Source organism: Schistocerca serialis, chromosome 7 (assembly GCF_023864345.2).
Source record: "Schistocerca serialis cubense isolate TAMUIC-IGC-003099 chromosome 7, iqSchSeri2.2, whole genome shotgun sequence".
NCBI classification, from domain to species: domain Eukaryota; kingdom Metazoa; phylum Arthropoda; class Insecta; order Orthoptera; family Acrididae; genus Schistocerca; species Schistocerca serialis.
Genome location: NC_064644.1, coordinates 102,351,309 through 102,375,195, shown reverse-complemented (window position 1 = coordinate 102,375,195; position 23,887 = coordinate 102,351,309). Strand labels below are relative to the sequence as shown.

The 23,887-nt window shown below is 37.0% G+C and overlaps 1 protein-coding gene across 2 annotated transcripts in view; it reads left to right on the top strand.

The window, feature by feature from the left end:
- Positions 1-23,887, top strand: part of LOC126412252 (helicase POLQ-like) — a 117,109-nt gene that overhangs the window by 77,710 nt on the left and 15,512 nt on the right. For both annotated transcript variants that reach the window (XM_050081754.1, XM_050081755.1), the window contains 2 exons: positions 12,658-12,831; positions 12,923-13,036. In XM_050081754.1, the coding sequence (XP_049937711.1) occupies positions 12,658-12,831; positions 12,923-13,036 (288 nt within the window). The remainder of the gene's footprint in view (positions 1-12,657; positions 12,832-12,922; positions 13,037-23,887) is intronic.

Here is a 23,887-nt window from a genome sequence, read left to right as displayed (position 1 = left end):
AGCAGCACATCCATCAGTGAAATAATGCGCTTTCTTCACTTGTGGGTAAATCTCTGCCAGCCAGTTAACCATTTCTTTCTGGACAGCATTTACAAATCCTACATCACGTTCCATATCATGACTTATAAAGCAGTGGTTTACTGTTCCCAATTTTACTTTCTCAATTTACCATTTAAACACACACGAGATGGGTTGTACAGCTGCTTCTTATCCAGTGTTAACTCTGGATTTCATTCTGAATTACAAAACTGTAGTTTTCAAAGTCCACTAATAGAATTGCTTTTATCGGGGTTAAATCTTCTCTCAATTTTTTCAGTGACTTTGACTGGTACTTAGACATAAATGACTGTGGTTGAAGTGCCTGTAATTTTGATACCAAGAAGTCTACGTATTCACCAACAGTTGCAGCCAGTTCTGCCTGATGATCTGTATTTATCCCCTGGCTGAACTCAATTTTATCATCAGCATCTTTGTAAGCTAATTTCTGTTTCAATAATTCTGACAGTTTGTCATTGCTGGGACAACTATCACTGTGATTAAACATGCAGTTGTAGTTTTGAGAGTCATGTACAAGAAATTTTATAAGTTCTTTTTATGTTTCACATCCAAAAGCAGTTTTACATTTTGGTGGATTCCACACACACACACACACACACACACACACACACACACACACACACTCTGAAGGAGTGCTGGCAGGACCAGCTAAAATACGCAACTTCAGTCTTAGCGAACAAAATTTAGAAAGACCAGTGTTAATGTTTGGATTCTCCCATTTAATTTTAAGAGTACAGTTCTCATAAGTTGCAAATGATGAATCTTTTTTTGCATGTACACATTCTTCTGAATGCTAGCTTTGTCTTTTGCTCCTGGTAACATTCATGTATATTCATCATTTTGGTAGAAATCAGTAAGTCTTTACCACTTCATCAACAATAACTTTCCCATTTTTTGGTTTAGAAATTGCTAAAATACCCATTTCTGTTTTTAGTTTCCTTGCTTGACAAACCACATACTCACTAACATTGAATTCTGATGTTATGTTTTCTTTTGACCAAGAGGGTGGAGCTAAAATTAAAAGTTTTATTTTTTCAGGTACTCTTACACTAGCCACTTTTTCTTTCATTAAAAATGTCATGGCATCAAAATCTTTGGCTTTCTTAACAATTCATCATCAAATTCTTCTTGCCTATGGTCAGAATCATCAATACTGCAGTCTAATGCCCAGCACACTTATCTTTTCAAAACATGCTTCACTTTTTCTAGCATCTTTCTGTAACATGATTTGGAATGGAGTGAAGTTTTAAGAGAGAACACCCCAAATCATGTAAAGTTTTATTTGCGTCCTCAATACTTCGACCTTTCAGTACTGATTCATGAAATGTCATCTGCATCATTCATCTGCATAACTTTTGTTTCTATCACTGATGTCAGTTTTCTGTTCATAAAACTTAAGACACGTTGTGCACAGTTTTTAGCCTGCCTTTACATAGATTCTACTAGTAGTTAATCTTTTAGACAAAGACAAGCAAACTAACCTCAAAGATTTTTTAACTCTTTGTCTGTGTTTTTTGAAAGGATCACAGCGAGCTCTTTGACGACTTTCAGAAACTTTTAAGTAATAGTTTCTGTGATGTCCACTATCTTGATCTTGTGGAAAGCGTATATTGGTTGCAGCAATATCAAATCTCGTTGGTCTTCACTCAGCTCTTCTATTTTTTGTAGAGTTTTTACTAAGGTATAGGTTGTCAAATGACATGGTGTTTTTAGTAATTTTACAACAGTGCATGAATTCACAATTTCCATTGCAATTAACTGAGTACTAATGCACTTAAAACATACTTTATACAAGTGGAATGATAGGGCCGCACCACAAGCAGATATGACCTGTCTCACAGAAAGATGAAGAGCAACTGAGGCCAAATACACAAATTTTTGGATGCCAGTTATTCTCAACAATGAATTTCAGCAATTGTTGCATTGTTTTCATGCCTCTTAAAGGTTTCAAACAAGCTACTGCTGTCTAAGAACACATTTTTATCACTGAGAATGTGATTGGCTGAACACATAAATCGTCTTTAAAAATTACCGAATTAGTCAAATGAAAGGAAATAAATTTTCACACTTAAAGTTAACTTCCCTGCCTAGAATGAGTTATACTGAAATATGCTAATTTGATACCCTTGCATCTGAGACAGTGAGTGGATGAACTTACTTAAAATGATCCTTTTCTTTCACAGCAAAAAGTATTTTGATTCCAGATGTGTGTGTCAGATAGCAGAAGACCCATTAAAATTTTTACTTTATTAGTAAGTTTACAATCTAGGGGATTATTTAAGACCAAAATCAGGTTCCCAGCAGGTTGGAGAAGTGTGATATAAGCACTTTTTCACATCCTCACAATTTTTCTGAAATCGAAAATTGACATACATTAATGTTTTTTAAAATTTTTCTTTGTAATTTTACTGCTTCAGTAAATGGATATCTGTTAACTATATTCCTTATTTAACTTCTGAAAAAAAAAAAAATTCCAAATCAAAAGCTTCGTAAACACCTGAGTTATGGGCATTTATGTAAATAAGTACCATTTTGCATGGACATTCTTGCAGAACCTCGTTATCGGAATACCACTACATTTAAAATTTGATATAAAATGAAGTTCTAGTCTGAAACCAAAAAGATTTTGCAAACGTTTGTGTTGTAAGTATAAGCAAATGTGCAAAGTTTTGTCAAAATGTGAGATAGAAGATTACAAATCCTTGATTTTTTGCGTGTTTTGACATGGAATGACCCTGCCTCATTGCATCATTTTTAGCCCTTCCAATATCAAGTTATTACTCTCTAGCCACATCACAGATGTATGATTGCTCATAAGCAAATCTTGTGCCTGGACATTGGAATTAAGACTTGAATCTTCACCTACAGGTGAATTTAAATACTCATTCTTATTAATGCTAGTTCATTGCTCTTATTAAGGTCTACAACTTTCAAATTTGAGTCACCTCCTCCAACAATTGTGCTATGGCTGTTAGTTGACTTAGCATCATAAATAAATGCTAGTTGGTTTCACCATACACAATTCACTCCTATGCAACATTATTTTATTGGACTACAAAATACCATTGACAATTCTGAAAAGTGCTCACTATAACTTACACCCCAGAAAAGTTGTAAATCAGAAGTCTGAAGGAATGAAAATCTCCCTATGTATGAGCTTATAGGGGTTCTGTCACCAAAGAGGCTCTAGAAATCAGAATAATAAACAACACTTTTAACTGAAACACACAACTTTTACACAAATAAAAACAAAAATCATGTTGTCTCTACTTGCTAAAAAAATTTAGAAAAGACATACTAATCATGTTTCAACGAAGCTCACAAATTGCAGCATTGTCCCCTAGAACTGATCATGGCCCTTTGGTTCTGAGTCGAGTAGAAGGACTGATCCAGAGACTTTGAAAGTTCTGTGACATGCTAGGCTGTGACTTCCTGGACTTGCGCCATAGGGTTCAGAACTGTAGGGTCCTTCTAAATAGGTCAGGTGTGTACTACACATCAGAGGCTGCTACTCAGGTAGCAGACTGTGTGTGGAGTGCAAACAAGGGTTTTTTAGATTCGGTGACGCCACCCTATCCAAATGACGATAGCTGTAGGAAACCAAGAGGTATCAGTGTAAGATCGAAACAATGCCTCCCACAGGTGAGAGTATTAAAATCCTAATGGTAAACTGCTGAAGTATTCACAACAAAGTGCCAGAGTTTTAAGCGCTCATGAAAAAAAGTAAAGTTCACATGATAGTAGGTACTGAAAGTTGGTTTAAAATTAAAATTTATAGCAGTGAGATTTTTAGGGGAAATTTAAGTGTATATTGAATGGATAGGCAAAAGGGAAATGGAGGTGATGTATTTGTCACAGTATAAATTGAAACTGCTTGTAAGATTGATTGGGGAAGACTCGGTATCAGGGGTGGGCATAAAATGACTCTCCTGATGTGCCCAAAAACTTCAGAGAAAACCTCAATTCACTTGCACATAAGTTCCCCAATCATTCTTTAATTATTGTAGAGACTTTAATCATCCAACACTTAATTGGGAAAATTAGAATTTTGTTAGTGATGGGCATGATAAGACATCCTGTGAAACTTTATGAAATGCCTGCTCTGAAAACAACCTAGAACAGATAGTTAGGAAACCCATTCATGATGGAAATATATTGGCTCTAAGGGCAACAAATAGACCTGACCTCTTTGAGGATTCGCACATTGAAACTGGTATCAGTGATCATGATGCACTTGTGGCAACAATGATTACCAAACTACAAAGGACAACTAAAACAAGAAGGAAGATATATATGTTCAGTAAACTAGATGGAAAATCAGTAATGTCATATCTTAAAGACAGGGTGTATACGAACCGGGAATATCCCGGGGAATTTTTTCATCCGGGAGAAAACCAGGATGAACCCGGGAATTTTTCAGAATTCCGGAAATTTTTCATTGTTTTAGTTTTCAGCTAAATTCTTGTGATTTTGACGGTTAAGAACCAATATTCTAACAAAGGATATTACTGTATCCCGCTTCTGCAGAATAATACTGCAGCAACAAAACATGATCAAGAGAAAAAAAACAAAAATAAAACTTAAGTTGCAAAAGAAATACGCCATATACAACAATAAAACATGGTGCTCATACAAGCGTTTGCCAGCTGCAAAGTGTGTCAAAGGCTGTGGGAAGACTATGCAATGCTTCCTAACAACAAACTGTCTCTGATGAGCGTGACGTCACAACTGTTTACTTTAGATTTGTTTGAGCAGTTGCGGGCGGGCTCTTGTGCATGTGCAGTTGAGTCGCGTATGAAAAGTACCTTCTCCCGCTTCTGGCTACAGACATGTGGTTGGGCGCCACTATCTAATATTGCCCCGGTTCAGAAATATCGGAGATCCGGCACTGATCCACAGAGCAGTCTGAGTTGTAGTGGGGAGTCTCCACATGACCCGTGTTTGTTTAGTGATTTTGCTGTTTCCTCTTTATTTATTGCTCTCACATTAAACAAAAACAAAATGGATATCTATGGCCATGAGCTATCAAATGAATTAAAATATGCTCGCATGATTACGGAAGGCTAAAAGATGGCATTAGTTTCAGGTTTTATCTCCACCTTTCTAACAGTCAATCATTAATCGCCTTGCAGAACAATGAAGTTATTTTTGTCGGTTTGCTAAAGAAATTTGGCTTTTATTAATCTTGTCTGTTGAGGCAGTCAATTTATTTGAAACAAAGTGTTTAATTCCATACAATGGGCTAGTTTCAAATATTCGCTGCATTTCAAAAGTGCATGTTTTCATCTTCTAGCATGTATGGCATTATGCCATAATAAAGAACCAAACATGACATAATAAAGTACCGGTACTCAAGAAAATTTACGTCTGAATCTGGACATACGAATGTACACTTTAAGCCAAATTACGCATTGTAGTATGGTTCATGAAATTCCGATGTTCCTGGAGTATCCTCTGATGATGTCTTGTTTCTTTTATGACATAGTGTAAGATCTTTTAATATTTTACACCTAAAAACATACAGGCTTCCTGGATTATCGTAGCTGCGCAAGTGCGGTGACGCCTGTTTCTGGCGCTCTCTGGTAACTACTAAAACGAACTTAATTCTAACAGGTCACAGGAAAATATTGCAAATGGTTGTTTGAAAAGCATTACTTTCAAAGTAAATTTCCTTTTATGCAAGATGAATTATGTGCAAGAATGCACGATGAATTTCTTAAATCACAGAGCGTTTGACTCTTATTTAAAAATCAAGTCTTTGAGGATGTACATTTAGAAAAATTTCGAGCTCAGAAGATCAGACATTTATGTCTTTATTAAAAATTTTAATGACACATTTGTGTGATGTACCTTAAAGTGTAACGTGTGCAAAAAAAATCAACATTATATGTGGAAGCTTAGCTTCTCTTGCAGCTTATTGATCTTCGATATCAGTATTGTATGTGGAAGCTTTTCTTTTTTTGTAGTAACGTTGTGTATGTTAATTTAAACCATTAACTTTTTGTATTTGTGTGTACGCGCTACTTAACAGTGATATGCTATTGGCTGACTACATCACGTATCCTACGCTAGAAGATTTGCTGTCATCGGCTGGCGAGATCACGTGATGAGCTATGACTGGCTACAAAAGCGCATTGCAATCTTGATTTCAATGCTTCGGAAAGTAACGTGGGTCTTTTTTTTTTTTTTTTTTTTTTCTACTGAGTTAGGTTTTCTAAAGGTCCGGGAAGTTCTATGCCGGTGTATAAAACCATATCCATTCAGAGGATTGATAAGTTTTACAGTTCCGAGGAAAAGTATACTGTCACGTAACATGTATTTTCACCTGGGAGAAAGTGTAATTTTAACTGGGAAATCCGGGAATTTCTTTTTCTAGTCCACGTATACACCCTGAAAGAGGAACTTGAAATTTTCAGCACAGGTCAGGAGCATGTAGAGGGACTATGGCTCAAGTTTAAAAGATTAGGTGACCACAGACTGGATAGATATGTACCCACTAGAACAGTTCATAATGGGAGGGAACCTTCATGGTATACAGTCAGCCCAAAGAAACGTCTGAAGAAACAGAGATTACTGCGTAATAGATGTAGAACAAAGCATAGGGCTATAGATCGAGAGATGCTGAATGAAATGTGTTTGGCTGTCAAGAAAGAAATGCATGATGCCTTCAGTGTCTACTGTTGCAGAATGTCAAATGACATTTCACAAAATCCAAAGATATTCTGATTGTATGTAAATGCTGTTAGTGGCACCAAGTTAGTATCCAATCCCTAGCAGATGAGACAGGAACTGAAATCGAGGGCAGTAAAGCAAAAGCTGAAATGCTTAACTCCATTTTTAAATGTTCCTTTACATGGTAAAACCCAAGAGAATTGCCCCAATTTAATGCTTGTACCACTGAAAAGATGAATGAAATAAGAGTTAGTGTCAGTGGTGTTGAGAAACAGCTGAAATCATTAAAATTGAGCAAAGCTCCAGGCCCCGTCAGATTCTGTACCGAATTTGTGGCTGAGTTAGCCCATCTTATCACTATAATCTATTGTGGATCCCTTGAATGAAAAGATGGCCAGCTCTTGGTAAAAGACACAGGTCACAACCATGTGCAAGGAGGGCAATAGAAGTGATCCACAGAACTACTGTCCAGTATCCTTGACATCCGTTTGTTGTAGAATCTTAGAACATATTCTGAGCTCAAACATAATGAGGTATCTTGAACAGAATGACTTCCTTAGTGCCAACCAGCATGGGTTTTGAAAACATTGATCATATGAAACCCAACTTGCAATTTTCGCACATGATATGCTGAAAGTTTTGGATTAAGGCAACCAGGTAGATGCAGTGTTTCTTGATTTCCAAAAAGCATTTGGCTCATTACCACACGTATACTTATTGTCAAAACTATGATCGTATGGGGTATCAAGTGAAATTTGTGACTGGGGTGAAGACATCTTGGTAGGGAGGACACAGCATATTTTCTTGGATGGTGAGTCATCATCAGATGTAGCGGTAACTTCGGTTGTGCCCCAGGGAAGTGTGTTGGGACCCTTGCTGTTCATGTTGTATGTTAGTGACCTTGAACATCATTATTAATAGTAAAATCAGGCTTTTGCAGATGATGCAGTTATCTGTAGTGAATACTATCTGAAAGAAGCTGCTTTAATATTAGGTCAGATTTTGATAAGATTTCAAAGTGGTGCAGAGATTGGCAACTTGCTCTAAATATTCAGAAATGTAAAATTGTGTACTTCACAAAATGAAGAAACATGGTATCCTATAACTATAATGTCAATGAGTCTGTTGGAATTGGCCAACTCCTACAAATACCTGGGTGTAACACTTTTTAGGGTTATGAAATGGAATGATCACACAGGTTCAGTTATGGATAAAGAAGGTAGTAGAGATTGGTTTATTGGTAGAACACTGGGGCAGTGTAATCAGCCTAAAAAATAAATTGCTTACGAATCAGTTATGCAACCCATTCTAGAAATTGCTCAAGTGTGCGGAACCCATACCAGATAGGACTAACAGGGGATGTTGAACTTATACAGAGAAGAGCTGCATGGATGGCCACTGGTTTATTTAATCCATGAGAGAGTGTCACAGAGCTACTGAAGGAACTGAAGTGGTAGGCTCTTGAAGACAGATGTAAACTATTCCGAGAAAGTGTATTGGCAAAGTTCCAAGAACTGGCTTTATGTATCGCTCTCACGGGGATTCTGAGAATAAGATTAGAAAAATTACTGCACGCACAGAGGCATTCAGACAACCATTCTTCCCATGCTCCAAGTGTGAGTGGATCAGGAGGAAACCCTAATAACTGGTGCAATGGGACATACACATTACCAGTGCACCTCAGGGTGGTTTGCAGAGTATAGATGTTGATGTAGAATCAACCTGCCAATGGAGGGGTAGTCTGCGAGAGAGGGGGGAGGGGGGCGGGGGTAGTGATTTCAGAGTGTCTTATTAGTCACTTTGTAAATATTTGAATGTCTTAATGTGCTTCATATTGCTTTCTACACAACCAAGCTTTCCTCTGTAATACAGGATATGTGCCAGAATATACACCAAGACCCTTATAACAAATTATTTTTGTGTGTTACAGTCTTAATAAAATTGATTTTGTATCAAGGGTAATCCATAAATTTCTTCTGCTAGTTTCTTGCTGTAGGGTAACCATTAAATTGGTTTGAATGGCATCACCTACTCATGAAACTGCAGAGGAAAGCTAATTTATGTCTATCAGTGCCAGTTTTCTGTGAGTGAAACGTGTAGTTAAGAAAACTCATGAAGAAAAGAGAATCGTAAATCACCATACTTTGAAATTAAAATTAACCTGTATCAGAATCCACATGGGTGTTAATAGTTCATGCAAGATTTGGAATAATTCTGAAAATTAGCTCATTTATGTTTATTGTGGATGCTGATTATAAATTTCAACTAGAAAAACCATAAAAATTGTGCTTTCTTCAATTTTTTGCTCATAAATGTTAAGGAATGTATGTTTCAAGTAACATCATTCTGTAATAAATTAAAGAAGTGTCTATTAATTGTGCCTGTCTGCAACTTAAAGTGTAAGTAACAACCTGTCTTTTCCTAGATAGTTGATATTCCTACCTGGAGTTTCCATCGTTTGTTTATGTCATAGTGTTTCAGCCAAGAAGCTTTGTAAGTTTGCACAAATTGTGTCGTTGTTATGACCCATGAAATGGATATTTTGTTGTGAAACAATTACACTTTTTGAGGTGAAACAAGCAATGCCTCCCATCGTGTGAAAAGTGTTGAGACCATCAAGCACCCAAGCATTAGAGTCTGTCTTTTCTTATACAGATTGTGAGAACTTTCAGATTTAGGCTCTTGATTCCTGACACCTCAAAATATGAAGGCTTATTGTAAGATGAAAAGAAACCCATTATATAAAGTAACTTCCACGAGCATATTTTTTGTAAATACCTAAGACGGGCAGACCTTTGTAAATGGGTGGTAAACCTATGTGGAGTAGTAAAAGAAATAGTTTTCGTTGCGTGACATAGTAGTTGACTTTTTTTAATTTTGCAATCTCCCAAAGTTTTTTGTTTAGCACAACAGTGTCAGCTAAAACACAATCATTGTTAGAAACAAGATTCCTCTGTCCTTCCAGAAAATATTTTACAATTGTATTGTATAGTAGTGAAAGCATGTAACTGTATATCTGTAAAAATAATTCCAGCTCACATACGAACTCTTCATCTTTTAAGACTTCTGTTGGTATCAGAAACCCAATACGATTTTGTAGACTGTTCTGTTGAAACATACAACTAGCACTTAATGCATTTGTGGTTATCCATATGCCGTTTCCATACATTCTAAGAAGCCGACATTTCGTAGATTTTATGTCCAGATAAAAGTCATCTTGAGTCTTGTCAGGCTGCTAATAAGCAGAAAACTGACAGCCCTCATCATCATTTTTGACAAAAAGAAATTACCTGCATGGCTGCTCCAATTTCATTCGTGATAGGGTCAGTTGTGATCTTGAACACAAAGCCTTTCCATGCAAAAAAGATAGTGCTGCCTGCTGCCTATCCTTGACTATTTATATTTGATGATGAACTCCAATTTCAAATACTGGAATTTACCTATCACAATTCAGCTGAATTTCATGAGTGAATTTCAGTACTTTTAAATCTGGGACTGATTGAACTCATCACTTGTCCAAACTCATCATTGAGTTCCTTTATGATTACAGTGTATTTTCTCACAATTTTGTTTTCTGAACACGGTACTGAAATTGCATTTAGCCTTCAGAAGTCAGCTTTTATCACCTTAATGTTATCGCCAATTCACATAAAAAATAACTAGTTTTGATTGCAAAGGCAGATAGGTATAGATGAACATATTTGTTATGCTTGTCGTTTAAGAACCCTGTCTTCATTGGCAGCAATCAAAATTTCCACTGACATCTGTTGTGATTGCCCCATACTCTGTTTGCAAACTTTCTATACAAAATATTTGTTTCAGTTCTGTCATTGCACTTGCACTTTCCAGCACACTATAATCCTTACAGTGTCAAAAATAAAACTTGACAAACTCATCACTTTTTTAAAAAAAATCAGTGTGTAAGAACATGCTGAATGAGAGGATAACTAAACAATCTTCATAAAAACAAGGTAGGGTCACTAGGAGATGATAGTGGTGGAAAGTTAGGCAAACAAACCAAGAGCTCCACCTGCAAGTATAATGAGTTTTATTATTTCAGGGTGCACTTGCTCGCAGACAGTGTTTGAGGCAAACAAAATCATCATGATAAAAATTGTAAGAAATGTAGACTTTCTTAATTTAGTACAGAATAATTTTACTAGAAAAATTGTTTTCAAGTTAGAGGTCAAAAAAGTGAAAGAAAAACTGCATGTTTTTGGCCTTTTTGAGCATATATATTTTCTGAGGAAAATTTGTGATGGTGCCCTGGTGGAAAAACACAAAGAAGTACAAGGTGTACAACTTTGCTTCCGCCATTTTTTCGCCAACATTTGAGACTTTAAGAAACAAATTGGTTACACATGTATCATTCAAAGTATTTTCGATCGCTGGCCACTACTTTCTCCCATCTTTCGGGTAGTGTATGAATCCCGCGTTTAAAAAATTGTTCATCTTCTGAAGCGATCCAATTTGTGGCTTCTTCATGAGATCACCATAGATCTAAACAGGTGATAGTCAGAGAGAGCAATGTCTGGAGAATACGGTGGGTGGGGTAGGACTTCCCATTTTATCATTTTCAATTACGTTGTGACCTCTTTTGCAACGTGGGGGTCGAGCGTTGTTGTGCTACAAAATCACTTTATTGTGCCTCTCGCTGTATTGCGGCCATTTGTGTTTTAATGCTCTGCTCAAATGCATTAATTGCATTTGATAACGAGCACCTGTGATTATTTCACTTCGTTTTAACACCTTATAGTACGTGACGCCGAGCTGGTCCCACCAAATGCAGAGCATGGTCTTGAGGCCGTGAATATTCGGTTTGCCCATCAACGTGGCAGCATGGCCGGGATAACCCTATGTATTTTTGCATTTAAGGTTATTGTAATGAACCCATTTTTCATCCCCGGTCACAATGCGATTCAGAAATCCCTTCTGTTTTTGCCTCTGAAGCAACTGTTCACAAACACACAAATGCTGTTCAATGTCTCTTGGTTTTAGCTCACACGGGACCCAAGTTCCTTCTTTCTGAATCATGCCCATAGCCTTGAGATGTTTTGAAATGGCTTGCTTTGTCACTCCCACTAATCGTGCCAGTTCTTCTTAAGTTTGATGCGAGTCTTCACTCAGCAAAGTCTCCATTTCTACATCTTCGAAAACATTCTCTCTTCCACCACTATGGTAGACTACGATGTTAAAATCACCATTCTTGAAGCATTGAAACCACTCAAGACATGTTCTTTCACTAACAGTGTCCTTACCATATGTACTTGAGAGCATTTGAAGAGACTCAGCCACAGTTTTCTTCATATTGAAACAAAACAGTAACATCTCCCACAAATGACGAGAATTAGGCTCTTAAACTGACATTTTTAATCAAGAACAACTTTATGATGCAGACACTGATCGACTAATGTTTGAATGAGGTTATGTTGACCGAGGTCCAAGCTAACTACCTGATGTCTGTGATCTGTTTCTTTCGACCGCTACTTACCGTTGCCGCCACCTATCGGCATACAGCGGAAGCAAAGTTGTACACCTTGTAGATTTTCATAACTTTGACAAAATTTTACACCAATGCCCTTTTCTGCCTGCCTATTAGTGGATTGTAAATGTGAAAAATTACAACAGTGTAAAATATATTAGCAACAAATAGTAAGTGTTGAAAGCAATTACTCTTTTTGGTTTTTGTTTTATTAATGAGACTTTCAAAAATATCTAAACCACGATTACAAATCCTCGTGTCCCAAAAAAAGAAAAAAATTGTTTAATCTTTCTTCTCCAGTGATGTTTCAGCATTTCCAAATAAATACAGTTCTCTTCATGTGGAATTGCCAGTAGACTATATTTTTAGTGTTTTATTTATTTTACTGTTTTCTCTCGTGAGAAATTTACATGTAAAATTTAGCATACATTTTTCTCTTTTTTTAGTCACTGCCAGAAAGAGTAATAAAACGATTCTATTTAACTTTAATTATATATGAGCTTTGGAATGAAACTCCAGTGTGGGTGGTGGCAGAAAAATTTCAGTTACCAAGAGGATTTGTTCAAACCTTGATGGTTAATTCATCAACATTTGCTTCGTGTGTTATGCGATTCTGTGAGGTAAGTTAGGTACCATCCAGAAATGTCTTAGAACTTGGTAATTTTGAATTATATTCTTGTTATTAACATAATATTTGTTTTTGGCTTGCAGGAGTTACCAGAGTTCTGGGCATTTAAAGATCTTTTGTCAAGTTTCACACAGCGATTATCGCATTGTTGCACACTTGAGCTTATCCCTCTTATGGAACTCCCTGCTGTGAAAAGAGTGAGTACATTCCTGCACAAGAGAAATTTCAGTGTGGTACCAGAGCAGCGAGGAAGTGTTAAGTATGGCTTACTTGTAGCTCAGATGGTACCTACAGAGAAAAAGCCTTATTTCCTGCCTGCTGCCAGAGATCGTCCTCTAGTGGGCCTCATTGATGGCTTACAATACTGCTACACAGTGTCTCATCAGAGCATGGCATATCAAATAAAACTGCCATGATTAGGGAGACACTAAAAACAACTGTCACAATGGTTAGAGCTCATTTTAGAGAAGAGAAATGAGCAACCTATGGTGACACATTTTTTTTGCAAGAAATGTTTTCTTGCTGTAATAACCAAATGGCAATATGCAAGGCTCAGCAGATCACGTACTGTTAAATTGTGGGACAGATTTTAAGTCATTTGACTAGGTACCCCAATGAATGATAAGTAGATTCAAATTTGCCTGGCTTGTAGTAACGGGCTTCAGTTTCCATATGTTGTGTTTTAGTTAAGAAATATTGTATGTAACTAAAGTGCAAACACAAGAAAATGAACTCGGCTGACAAAGAAAGGTGACACAATGGTAAGACAGTGGACTGCCATTAGGAGGTGGCTCAAATCCTCATACAGCTGTTCAGTTTTATGTTTTCTGTGGTCTTCCTAAATCATTGAATATCAGTGTTGGGACAGTTCGTTTGAAAAGGTCATGTCTGTTTTCTTTCCCCGATCCAAATTTGTGCTTCTCCTTGAATGATCTTGTTCTGGATAAGATGTTAAACCATAGTAAACTGTAAATATATGTTATATGAAGTGGGAAACAATTTTTTATGAGAGAGTGAAAGAAATTTGAATCTCACTGGATCAAATACACTGATTTTCTATTCAAGGAAATGTTAGAATTATGCTTTGTATTAAATAAACCAGTCCGTCTTCACAGTCTTCACCATCGATGTATGTATAGATTTAACAGGGAATAAGGTTGCATTCGAGCAGGATACATGTATAACTTACTCTTTTAATTTGTACTGAATTGTGACTACTGTATCAAATAGGTGGAGAGTATAGTCAAAGAATCTCTTTACTTTCCTCATAAACTGCTGTTCTTTTACAACCAATAGAGCTGTTGCTGATGTTTGATTCTTGTTGAAGTGGAAGAGTAGTGCACAGGTTCACCTCTGATGCTACCTTGGAATGATAAGGCATGTTCAACTCTGATGCTACCTTGGAATAATGGGGCAACGTATAACTGCCTATGGGCAGCTCAGATACAGTAAGCAACAGATTCTTCTGATACTGTTACTTGATATATACATATACACCCATAATGGCATTTATGTATAGTGTACATGTAATAAAATACTAAGTGATACTATTTAAAGATAACAAGAAATTCTGGTTTGTCAGTAAAAGAACTTCTTTTTGTATCATGAAGTTTATTCCCACAAAGATTAAGTATCACTGAAAATTAAGGGTACCAAGTTAAAGTAAAACAATAATTGAAATTCCTGGGAAGGGCAACCACTCACCTATAGTGGATCCACACTTGGAGTACAGAAACATCTAACAGAAAACAGCGTTCACATTACCTTTCGAGCACTAGCTCTTTTTCTAACAAAAGTACACACAACCACACAGGCACCCAAACCCACACTCAGTACTGTACAAGAAAAGGAAGCATCACTCAATAGTGAGATATGTTGAGTGGACTAACGTGGTGCAATAAATTTCCCACACTTCGTTATCGCCAAATAATGTTGTGCAGTGGTAAAGGCAATTGATTTGCATTTGGGAGGACCTGGGTTTGGTTCTCCATCCGGTCATTCAGATTTAGGTTTGCCATCATTTTACTAAATTTAGTAAGGCAAAACCTTTGCAAACGACATGGCTCATTTTCTTTCCATCCTTCCCTAACCCAAGCTGGTGCTTCATCGCTAATGACATTGTTGTCAACAGGATGTTAAATACTAATATTCCTTTCATTTGCTCTGGTTGGCAGGTTTTTGGAAACATTTATGCCTTACAAAAAGATCAACCATTGAACTTCAGGAAAAAAAAAAAATCTCCAGAATTTGAGTGTTGACAAATATGCACTGTTTGTTTGTTTAGCCATGCATCATTCATCTGATACTCTACTTTCCAACCCTTTAACAATATATTTTATGTTAAATTTCATTTCCAGATTATAGTGTGCTTACATATTCAGCAAGCAAAAATAAGAGATATTATGACTGCCTGTCTTATCTGGTATCACATAGGAAAAATGAAAACTAATTAATCCATAAATGATTGTACAAGTAAAAAGTAATTTCTGAAATAAATTGTAAATCTTCAGGTTTGTCTCTTTACCACAATTAATCTGAGCATATATTGTCTCTAGCAGTTATCTCTCTGGATAAGAGCACACTTACATAAAACACTACAAGTCATCTAAAAATCGTGTCATTCCTTGGCTTTTAAATTTGCTCTTTCCTATGAATAAGGAAATAATAAAAATACATTATGTGCATGTAACGTCCAGCAAGCTTTTGTTACGTAATGGTTGCACTTTCCCCTCTTCTTTACACTCTTCACTTTATGGAGAGAGAGGGAGAAATGCATGAGCTTTCATGTGGTTGGTGGAGTGTTTTTTTTAAAAGCTTTGGTCATAATGTTGTGGGTTTTTACAAAGTAATGTCATCCAGTTGCTTGATTAACAAAAGTTAAAGTTGGAATTATTCTTGTTGTTGACTTCTGGATTCATCAGTGAGGCAGCATTTCATAATCTCAGACATAGGTGTATATGTTGATACATCAAAAGGATCCTCATGACAGCAGCATAAGGTATGTCGTGTATGAACACCATCCATGAGTTGGTGGTAGCACCACATGAAACAGTTACACATAAGTACCAAGAACAAGTAAATAATAACAAATTCTTGGGAAGAAAAAACATGGCAATAGTTTTAATTATCAACAGCAGGTAGAGGTGTGCTGTGTTGTTAAAACATCATAATCTGTTCCAAATAAGACTCTTGTGAATTCGGAAGTGACACTGTATGTTGTAGTTTATTGCAGTGTCAAGGCAGAAGTTGCCTTCTTGTTAAACCAGTTTATTGTCTGCCACCTATTGACTTATAATACATTATGCCATTACAGTTGTATGCCACTGTGACTGCTACACATTCACACACATGATGTCAATGTAATCAGGCACTTGCTGACTTGGTAAGACATTATGAAATTTGAAAGCGTCAAACACCCGATTTTTCATTAATAATGTCAATATGCACCCTCATTGACACTCCAGCGACACTTGTTCAGTCTTAGTGAAACTTTACTCTAGTTAGTGTGTGGAATGCAGGGTCTTTACATCACACAGGGTCCATGTTTCATCAGTTGTACCTCATAGAAAGTGTTCCTTGGACATCAATCTCATTATCAGCAAGTAAGTGCAATTTGTAATTTTATTATCATCTCCACAACTACAGTTTAACCTTCATGTTCATTGTGCAGTACTAGCTGACACATACATAGCTAGACTGGCTGACAGTTTAATGTTTGTATTGTCAGTTTGAATTTACAGATTTTTCACTTATATCACAATCTCACAATATAACGTTCTGTGGGACTACCATCCCAAATCTCATATGATTGCAAACTATCCTCCCACCAATGAAACTCTTCTATCATACAATTATTTCTCTTAATCTAACCATGTAAAATTCTACTAAGCACCTCCACTTCAGGGCTGCCTCAAGAACACCTTCAACTAGTAGCTAGTGCACAAACAGCCAGTGTGTGCAAATGCAGGAAATGCTGCAGGTTGCTGTTTCCTCATAACCCATGTGTTTTCCACTGCACCCACTTGTGCCAAGCTCAGAAGGGGAAACACTCAGCTCAAAAACTAAGAAAGATAACAAAATCAGAAACACACACAAATCCATAAAATCCCACACCTAACTTAATGTTTCGTACTGGGCTTAGAATTATTCAGTCAGCAATTACTGAATCTTGATGTTTTAATGTATTAAATGAGGAAAGGACAGTCCTTGTTGTGTAAACTTTGTTTAATTGCTTTGCCATTGCATGAATGCTTTCATATACATCCTTTTTCAAACACATTTAAGTATACAGCAGAGTCCCACTAATCCAAACGTTCATTTAATCCGTACGTTCTGTTAATCCGTACGTTCTGTTAATCCGAACGTTCGGTTAATCCGAACGTTCGGTTAATCCGAACGTTCGGTTAATCCGAACATGAAAAATGTTATTCTAAGTATGGAAAACTGTGCAGTAAACTGCTGTACATACACACTATTTTAATTTACACAGTACAGTAAACATGGATTAGAAAAATTGGCAAGAAAACATTGGGTTTAAACAATGCATAACAATGAAAGAAAAGCTGTCAAACTTACTAAAATACAGCAGACATTTTATACATACTTTTTAGATGACAAAAACTCAGTCGCTGTTTTTGGCGTAATGAAGACAGTCTGTTCTATGATGCATAGTTGCGCCATCATCTCATAAAAATCAAATCATCAGGTGTGGCAGTGGGCTGTTGCTCCAAATAACGTAGCGTGAGGTCAAGGGCTTCTGCTGCATCACTGTATGGCAACAGCTCTGCTTTTTCACTTTCAGGCTCACTGTCACTTCTGTCACAGCAGTCCACTTCTTCCTGATCTTTAGTCACAGCAGCAACTAAATTGGCATCAGTAAAGTTCTCCACACATGCCCCATCCGCTACCATCCACTCATCTACGTCTCCTTCAACAGCTTCTTCACGTCCAGGGATTGTCTGTAACATTTGTAGTAGATTTTCCTCTCCATTTTCAACTAGGTTGTCCTGAAATTCAAGAGATGTCCATAGTTTTCTCCATGATTTTCTCTGAGTATTTTCTGAAATATTATGCCGTGCCTCAGCAGTCCAATAAACATCATCCTTCACATTGGTCTTTTTTATTTTGTCCACTAAAGGAATGCTATCATCCTGGAACAGCATTCTTAAAAATTGTTTTCAGTAAGTCAGTTTTTATGTTTGCAGTACACCCTGGTCCATCAGCTAGAGAAGTGGTGTAACATTTGACGGCAAAAACTTCGCCACAATTTCTCCATCACATAATTCCTCAGTGCTGGGGTGAGATGGTACATTACCAATCAAAAGGACTGCACGGGGAAACAAATGATTTTCCTTAGAAAACCGTCGAACAGAGGGAACAAACTGGCCATGAAACCTTTCTTTGAACAGCTTACCATCCATCCATGCTTTTTTCTGGTTGCAATAATATGCGGGCAGGGACTTCATGTTGCAGGTTTTAAAAAGCTCTGGGCCTAGCAGATTTGCCGATCAGCATTAAAGGCAGCTTGTGATGACAGCAGTATCGCTGCATGCTAATAGTCACACAATCTTTGCACATTTTAAAATCAGGAGCATGGTCTTCTGCTTTTGAGGCCAGGCTTTTTGTTGCCAATGCCCTAAAGTTAAGGCCAGTCTCATCAGTGTTATAAATTTGTTGGAGAGAATACTTCCCACTCTTATCATTTTTTTCAAACTCACCCAAGTATTCCTCCACTGCATCATGGTCAGAAGAAAGCCCTCTCCAGTAATTGTTGGCTGACAGATTCCATGACATTTTTTGAATCTGTCCAACCAACCCGTACTCGCACTAAAAGACTCACTACCATTCATTAACTTGTTCAGGTAAATAGCCTTCTCCTGAACCAGTGCTCCACACAAAGGAGTTCCCCTTTCTCTTTCCTGCATAAACCAAAGGAAAAGAGCTTCATCCACTTCATCATACTGGGAGTGTTTCCAAGTCTGCCGAATTTCGAGTGTTTTTCCCGAAGACATTGCACAGGACTGTTCAAGCTTCACTCGGTTCTTCTTCCAATCACAAATGGTTGCTTTACCAACACCCAGTTCTAATGCCAGTTTAGATACGTACTCACCATTGTCTGTCCAATTCAAAGCATTCAGTTTTTCTTTGAGAGTTAACTTTGTATGTTTCTGTTTACTCATGACAAAATACATACACCACTACACCAGAACGAATACAATACAACTGTCACGCGTGCCAGTGATCGATAACTATCATAACCAAGCGCTTTGCGAGCTAACTGGCAGTGCACCGACCTCACACACTACAGAGGTCTCAACAATGAACAACAACAAGGGCAGGGAGTGAAAGTGAACCATTGTCTCCACACTTGCTCCCTTTTGTTACCATGGAGTACCTACTTATCTGCTTCATATACTTCTTTCTAGAAACTCATCACCATAATTGCAACTAATCCGAACAAGGTCCGGTGCCAATTAGTTCGGATTAACGGGACTCTACTGTATATGCAACTTGTGTGCTCATGGCACAGCAAATGATTTAATCAGTGCATTGCACTTTGAAAAAATAAGGAAAGGTTCTCTCCTTATTACTTTCCTGTACATGGTTCATTAATTGGAATATCATGTATGCTAATGTGCGTACACCATTCCTTGATTTGTATTACTTCCCAAGCAAAGTGTCTGTTATTCCTGTTTTGTAATCTCATCCACACAAGATGTGGTTTACTAACATGAATTTATATCTACTGTACATACCATGCTAGTAGCATTTTCTCATATCCTGAGGGGGTTAATGCTTCTAATTCTGTTGGTTCCAGGATGCATTTGCAAGTACGCTCCAGTGAGCTACACTTGCAATTTCGGATGGCACAATGTAAAGCATTTGTCACTTTCTGTTCTTTGTATTCAGAGATGAATATTTAGGATGATTTCTAAGAAGAACGTTTTGTCCAATGTTTTTCTTGTCTCCCGAGTGATAGCAGCTCTCTTTGACCAGGAGATGGAGTAGCAGGAATCACAGAAAGTATGATGTAATGTAAATGGATAAATAAAAAAACCTACTAACCAAGCAGCAACAGGGAAACACACACACAAAAGAATTCCCCTGCCACCGCTTCGTGGGTATATATTTTTTTCTATCCATTTACATTATATTATCAATAATTGATTATTTTTGTTGTTATTGAATGTATGATGTGATATGACATTGAGATGACACAGATAGTCTTGTATCATACCGGATCGTTTGCCAAATACGTTAGCTTATTTCAAAGCAATGCTCATCAAATTATTACTTTGTTCATTGGTCGAGTGTGCTGTCTCACTTACTTTGCTGACTACCAGTTCCTTGATACTGATCATAAGAGCTAATTGAGGTAGTTGCCTGGTCATATAGTTAAGCCCATTGCTTATGAAATGAATTTTTAAACCTTGGTAATATTTGCCATGACCTTCGTTGCTTTTTAGCAGTTCCACCACTAGACTGACACACTCACAATCCAGTTGACATGTTCCAGTCGAAAGGTCAATCATAGCATTGCTTTTAGAAAGTAACCCCATTCTTAATATGCAGTCCATCACCAATAAAACTACCACTAAGAATGTACATAATATCGCTACATATCTTAGGAAAGTTGTATATGAACATTCCACTTAACATTGCAAGATCTGGTGCCTATCACTCTGAAAATCTTTGCAATTGCTAATGGGCAAATGGGTACATGCATACTCTCGCAAATCCTTTTGTACAAGTCAGTGAAGATAGTTCATTACAGCACCACTCTCTTTAAGACATCATCTACATATGTATTCACAATGGACTGTGGCATGGTAATATGCCAACTATTGCACTAGTGTCATCAGAATGTGAGTCATCCCTGATGTCATACATGTGTTCAAGTCGTATCAATTAATTTCCACCCCCTCTCCATCTCTCAACCATCATTTAGAGGCTAATCATGATTGGAATCAGTTTTCCACGTGTGATGTTGACAGGTGAGGTCTATTGTCTGCCACTTTTTGTGCCTGAACTGAACTATGCCATTTCTGATTACTGCTTGATGAATAAGTTCAAGAAAAGATTTGACTGGTATATCAATTACTGTCCAAAGAGGATTTACTTGAAAGATGCAGTGGTGCCAATACACAAAATGAGGAGCTACACATATGCATTTGGAAACAGGTATGAAAAAATATTCATTTTGGGGCAAAAACTGTTGAAATAGCAGCATATATGGCTACAGGTATATTTGTTGAAGGTTATTCATCTATTCTGAAGACCGTGAACGTATCAGGAACCATCTTGGGGGGGGGGGGGGGGGGGGGCAAACAGCAAAAGCTTTGCAGACTTACGTGACAGGAAACGCATGGCTCCACAGATCAAGGAATGTCTCAGTTTGTTAAAAGAGCCTGGATTGAAAAAGGTCCTGCAATTCTGGATTAACCGCAAGTTTTGAAACAGTGGTGGTTGTGGTGGTGGTGGTGGTGGTGGTCCTCAAAAGCAATTCCATGTGCAAAGCACTTTAAGAGCCTTGACAGATTGACTGATTCTTCTATTATTTTTTTTTTTAAGAAGTATAATTAAGTTTAGGGGGTCTTAGCAAGTGCTCTTTTTTTTTTAATCGAAATTAAAAAATTATTTTTAAACATTTGAAGTTAGAAAAACATGCCAATAAATTCACATGTTTTTCAGATAGCTGCCATATTTATTTACTTGGGGTTTTCAAAACTCATCAAGACTGCCCCTCAAATTCATTCTAATTTAGGAATTTTCTATTTTCATGGATTTCAGAAATAGCCACGAGTCTATACAATGCTTCTCGCAAATCAGGATGTGTCGCAAGGTGCATTCTTTGACAAGGGCTGCAGCTGCCATTTTTCATTTGATGTGCAGTAAGAAAAAATTCATACAGGAATGTATGTGTAATAAAGCAATAAAACCGTCATTTTAGTAAAAACATTCACTACATGAAACAAAATTCTACACTTCACCCGTTTTTTGTGCCTCTTGATCAGAACTTCCCCTTAATGTATTTGCCGAAGTATTTGCATAAACTGCCCAACCAAGCCTGTAACCGCTCCTGGTTAAACACTCTTTTATGAATTGGTTTGCAATATTCCACAGCTTCACTGGGCCACATTGAAGTGTCTTCCTGGATGTAAACGGTGATGAAACGTATTTTTAGCCTATCTGAACATGATTTTGGCATAGCTCCATGAAATGCATGAATGGATATGATAGGGTGAATAGACTTCTTGCCTGATAAAAATGTTTGGAATTTCTGATGGCATTTTAAATTCTCCTCTAGTAACACAGCATAAAAGCGGCGCGTCCTCCACATTGCTCTGAGTATCGTGCAATAGCGTAGTCGTGGGCTTGGCTTGCGTTTGCTGCAGCCCACTCAATGTTGATTTAGGAATGAAATTATTTTCAGAACCTTGTGCTACGGGTTGACCATTTGCACAATAACTATTACATTTGCTAGTTATTTTTTACATTTTTGATCTGTTCCCTCACAGTATTTTGCCATACCAATACATCTTGGCTAATTTTTTGTTTATGTTATGGAACTCAGTTGCTGTCTGACTGCTAGAACAGCTATGCCCACCACTTCATTCAAAATTTTCCCAATGGTTACCTATTCTTCTTATTGTCTACCAGTTCTATGGTATGTGTATCCTTTTTGAATGCCAGAAACTGTTCCAAAAATTGGTTCCTTTGTCCCTCAAATTGTTCATACAGTGCTTTTCCTGCTCTGAAGCAATTTATCTAATTTATTGGAAAGTTGGTGAAAATTGTTCGAAATGCGTTCATTTTACTTCTACAGCCTCATTGGTTCTGCACCACCCCTGGTACACCACCACATGCTTGTCTCATCTCTGATATTTCAGGGAAAACTTTTACACTATCTTGTCCTGAAAGTTTGTTAAGTTCAGACAGGAACCTGTCCTCCTTTTCTGCTACAATTTCTGAAATTTTTGTTAGACATCCCTAAAATTTTGTTTGTGATTGCATCCTGCTTTTTCGAATTCTCTGAAATTCTGGCCAACATAGCTACCTGCCTTCTTGAAATTTCATACACCTCTTGGACACCACAATGCAAATTTCTTTAAAATTTCTGTTATGAACTGTATCAGTCATAGCCTACTTTCTGAGTGCAGGTTTCTCCCATTTCAGTATTCAACTTGACATCGCTCACTGCTCTGGCATCCGTGGTTGTTTGCTTGACAATCTTTATCACGGTGTGGATTTCATCAGAAACCTGAAAATAATAAGGGATATGATGTTAAAGTAATTGATATTAGGATCTATCAATCAGTTTGCTAAATTGCAAGAATATTGGTTGCATCATAAAGTGTACTTAAAAAATAAAAAATAAAACTGTCTAACAGCTCACGGTTCTGTTGTTGTGTCGTCATGCGTGTCTCTCACAAACAACAGAAAATTATTTATTACTACACAAAAAAAACTACTATAATGATAGATAAAACATTGGTGTTTGAATGTTGAGTCATTATAAGCATTTGGTTTGATGCAAGTAAGCCAGTATAAAAACACATGAACTTCGACTTGCATGTGCTGCTCCACTGATGATACTTTCTCTTCTCCAGGTGTACCACAGTTTGGTATTGTCTTTATTCTCTCTCCACTTAGAAGAGAAAGCATATACAACTTGTTATGATATTTCATTAATAATTACAAAACTCTGTTAACATGTCCTGTCTCGTTTTGACAGTTCACAGTTCGCATACATATTCAGTAAGCAAAAATAAGGGATATCATAACTACCTGTCTTTTCTGGCAATATACTGCATAACAGAAAAGTAATTTTTTCGTAAGATGTCGTATAAATTAATTCCAAAATAAATTGTAAATCTGTAGGTTTGTTTCTTTACCATAACTAATCTGAATGTATATTGTCTCTTGCAGTCACCTTTATGGATGTAAATTATCTAGAAATATTCCTTGGCACTTAAATTTGCTCTTTAATATGATAAATAATTCAGTGAGTGAAGGAACATAATAAGAATGCAGTGTGCACATGTGAT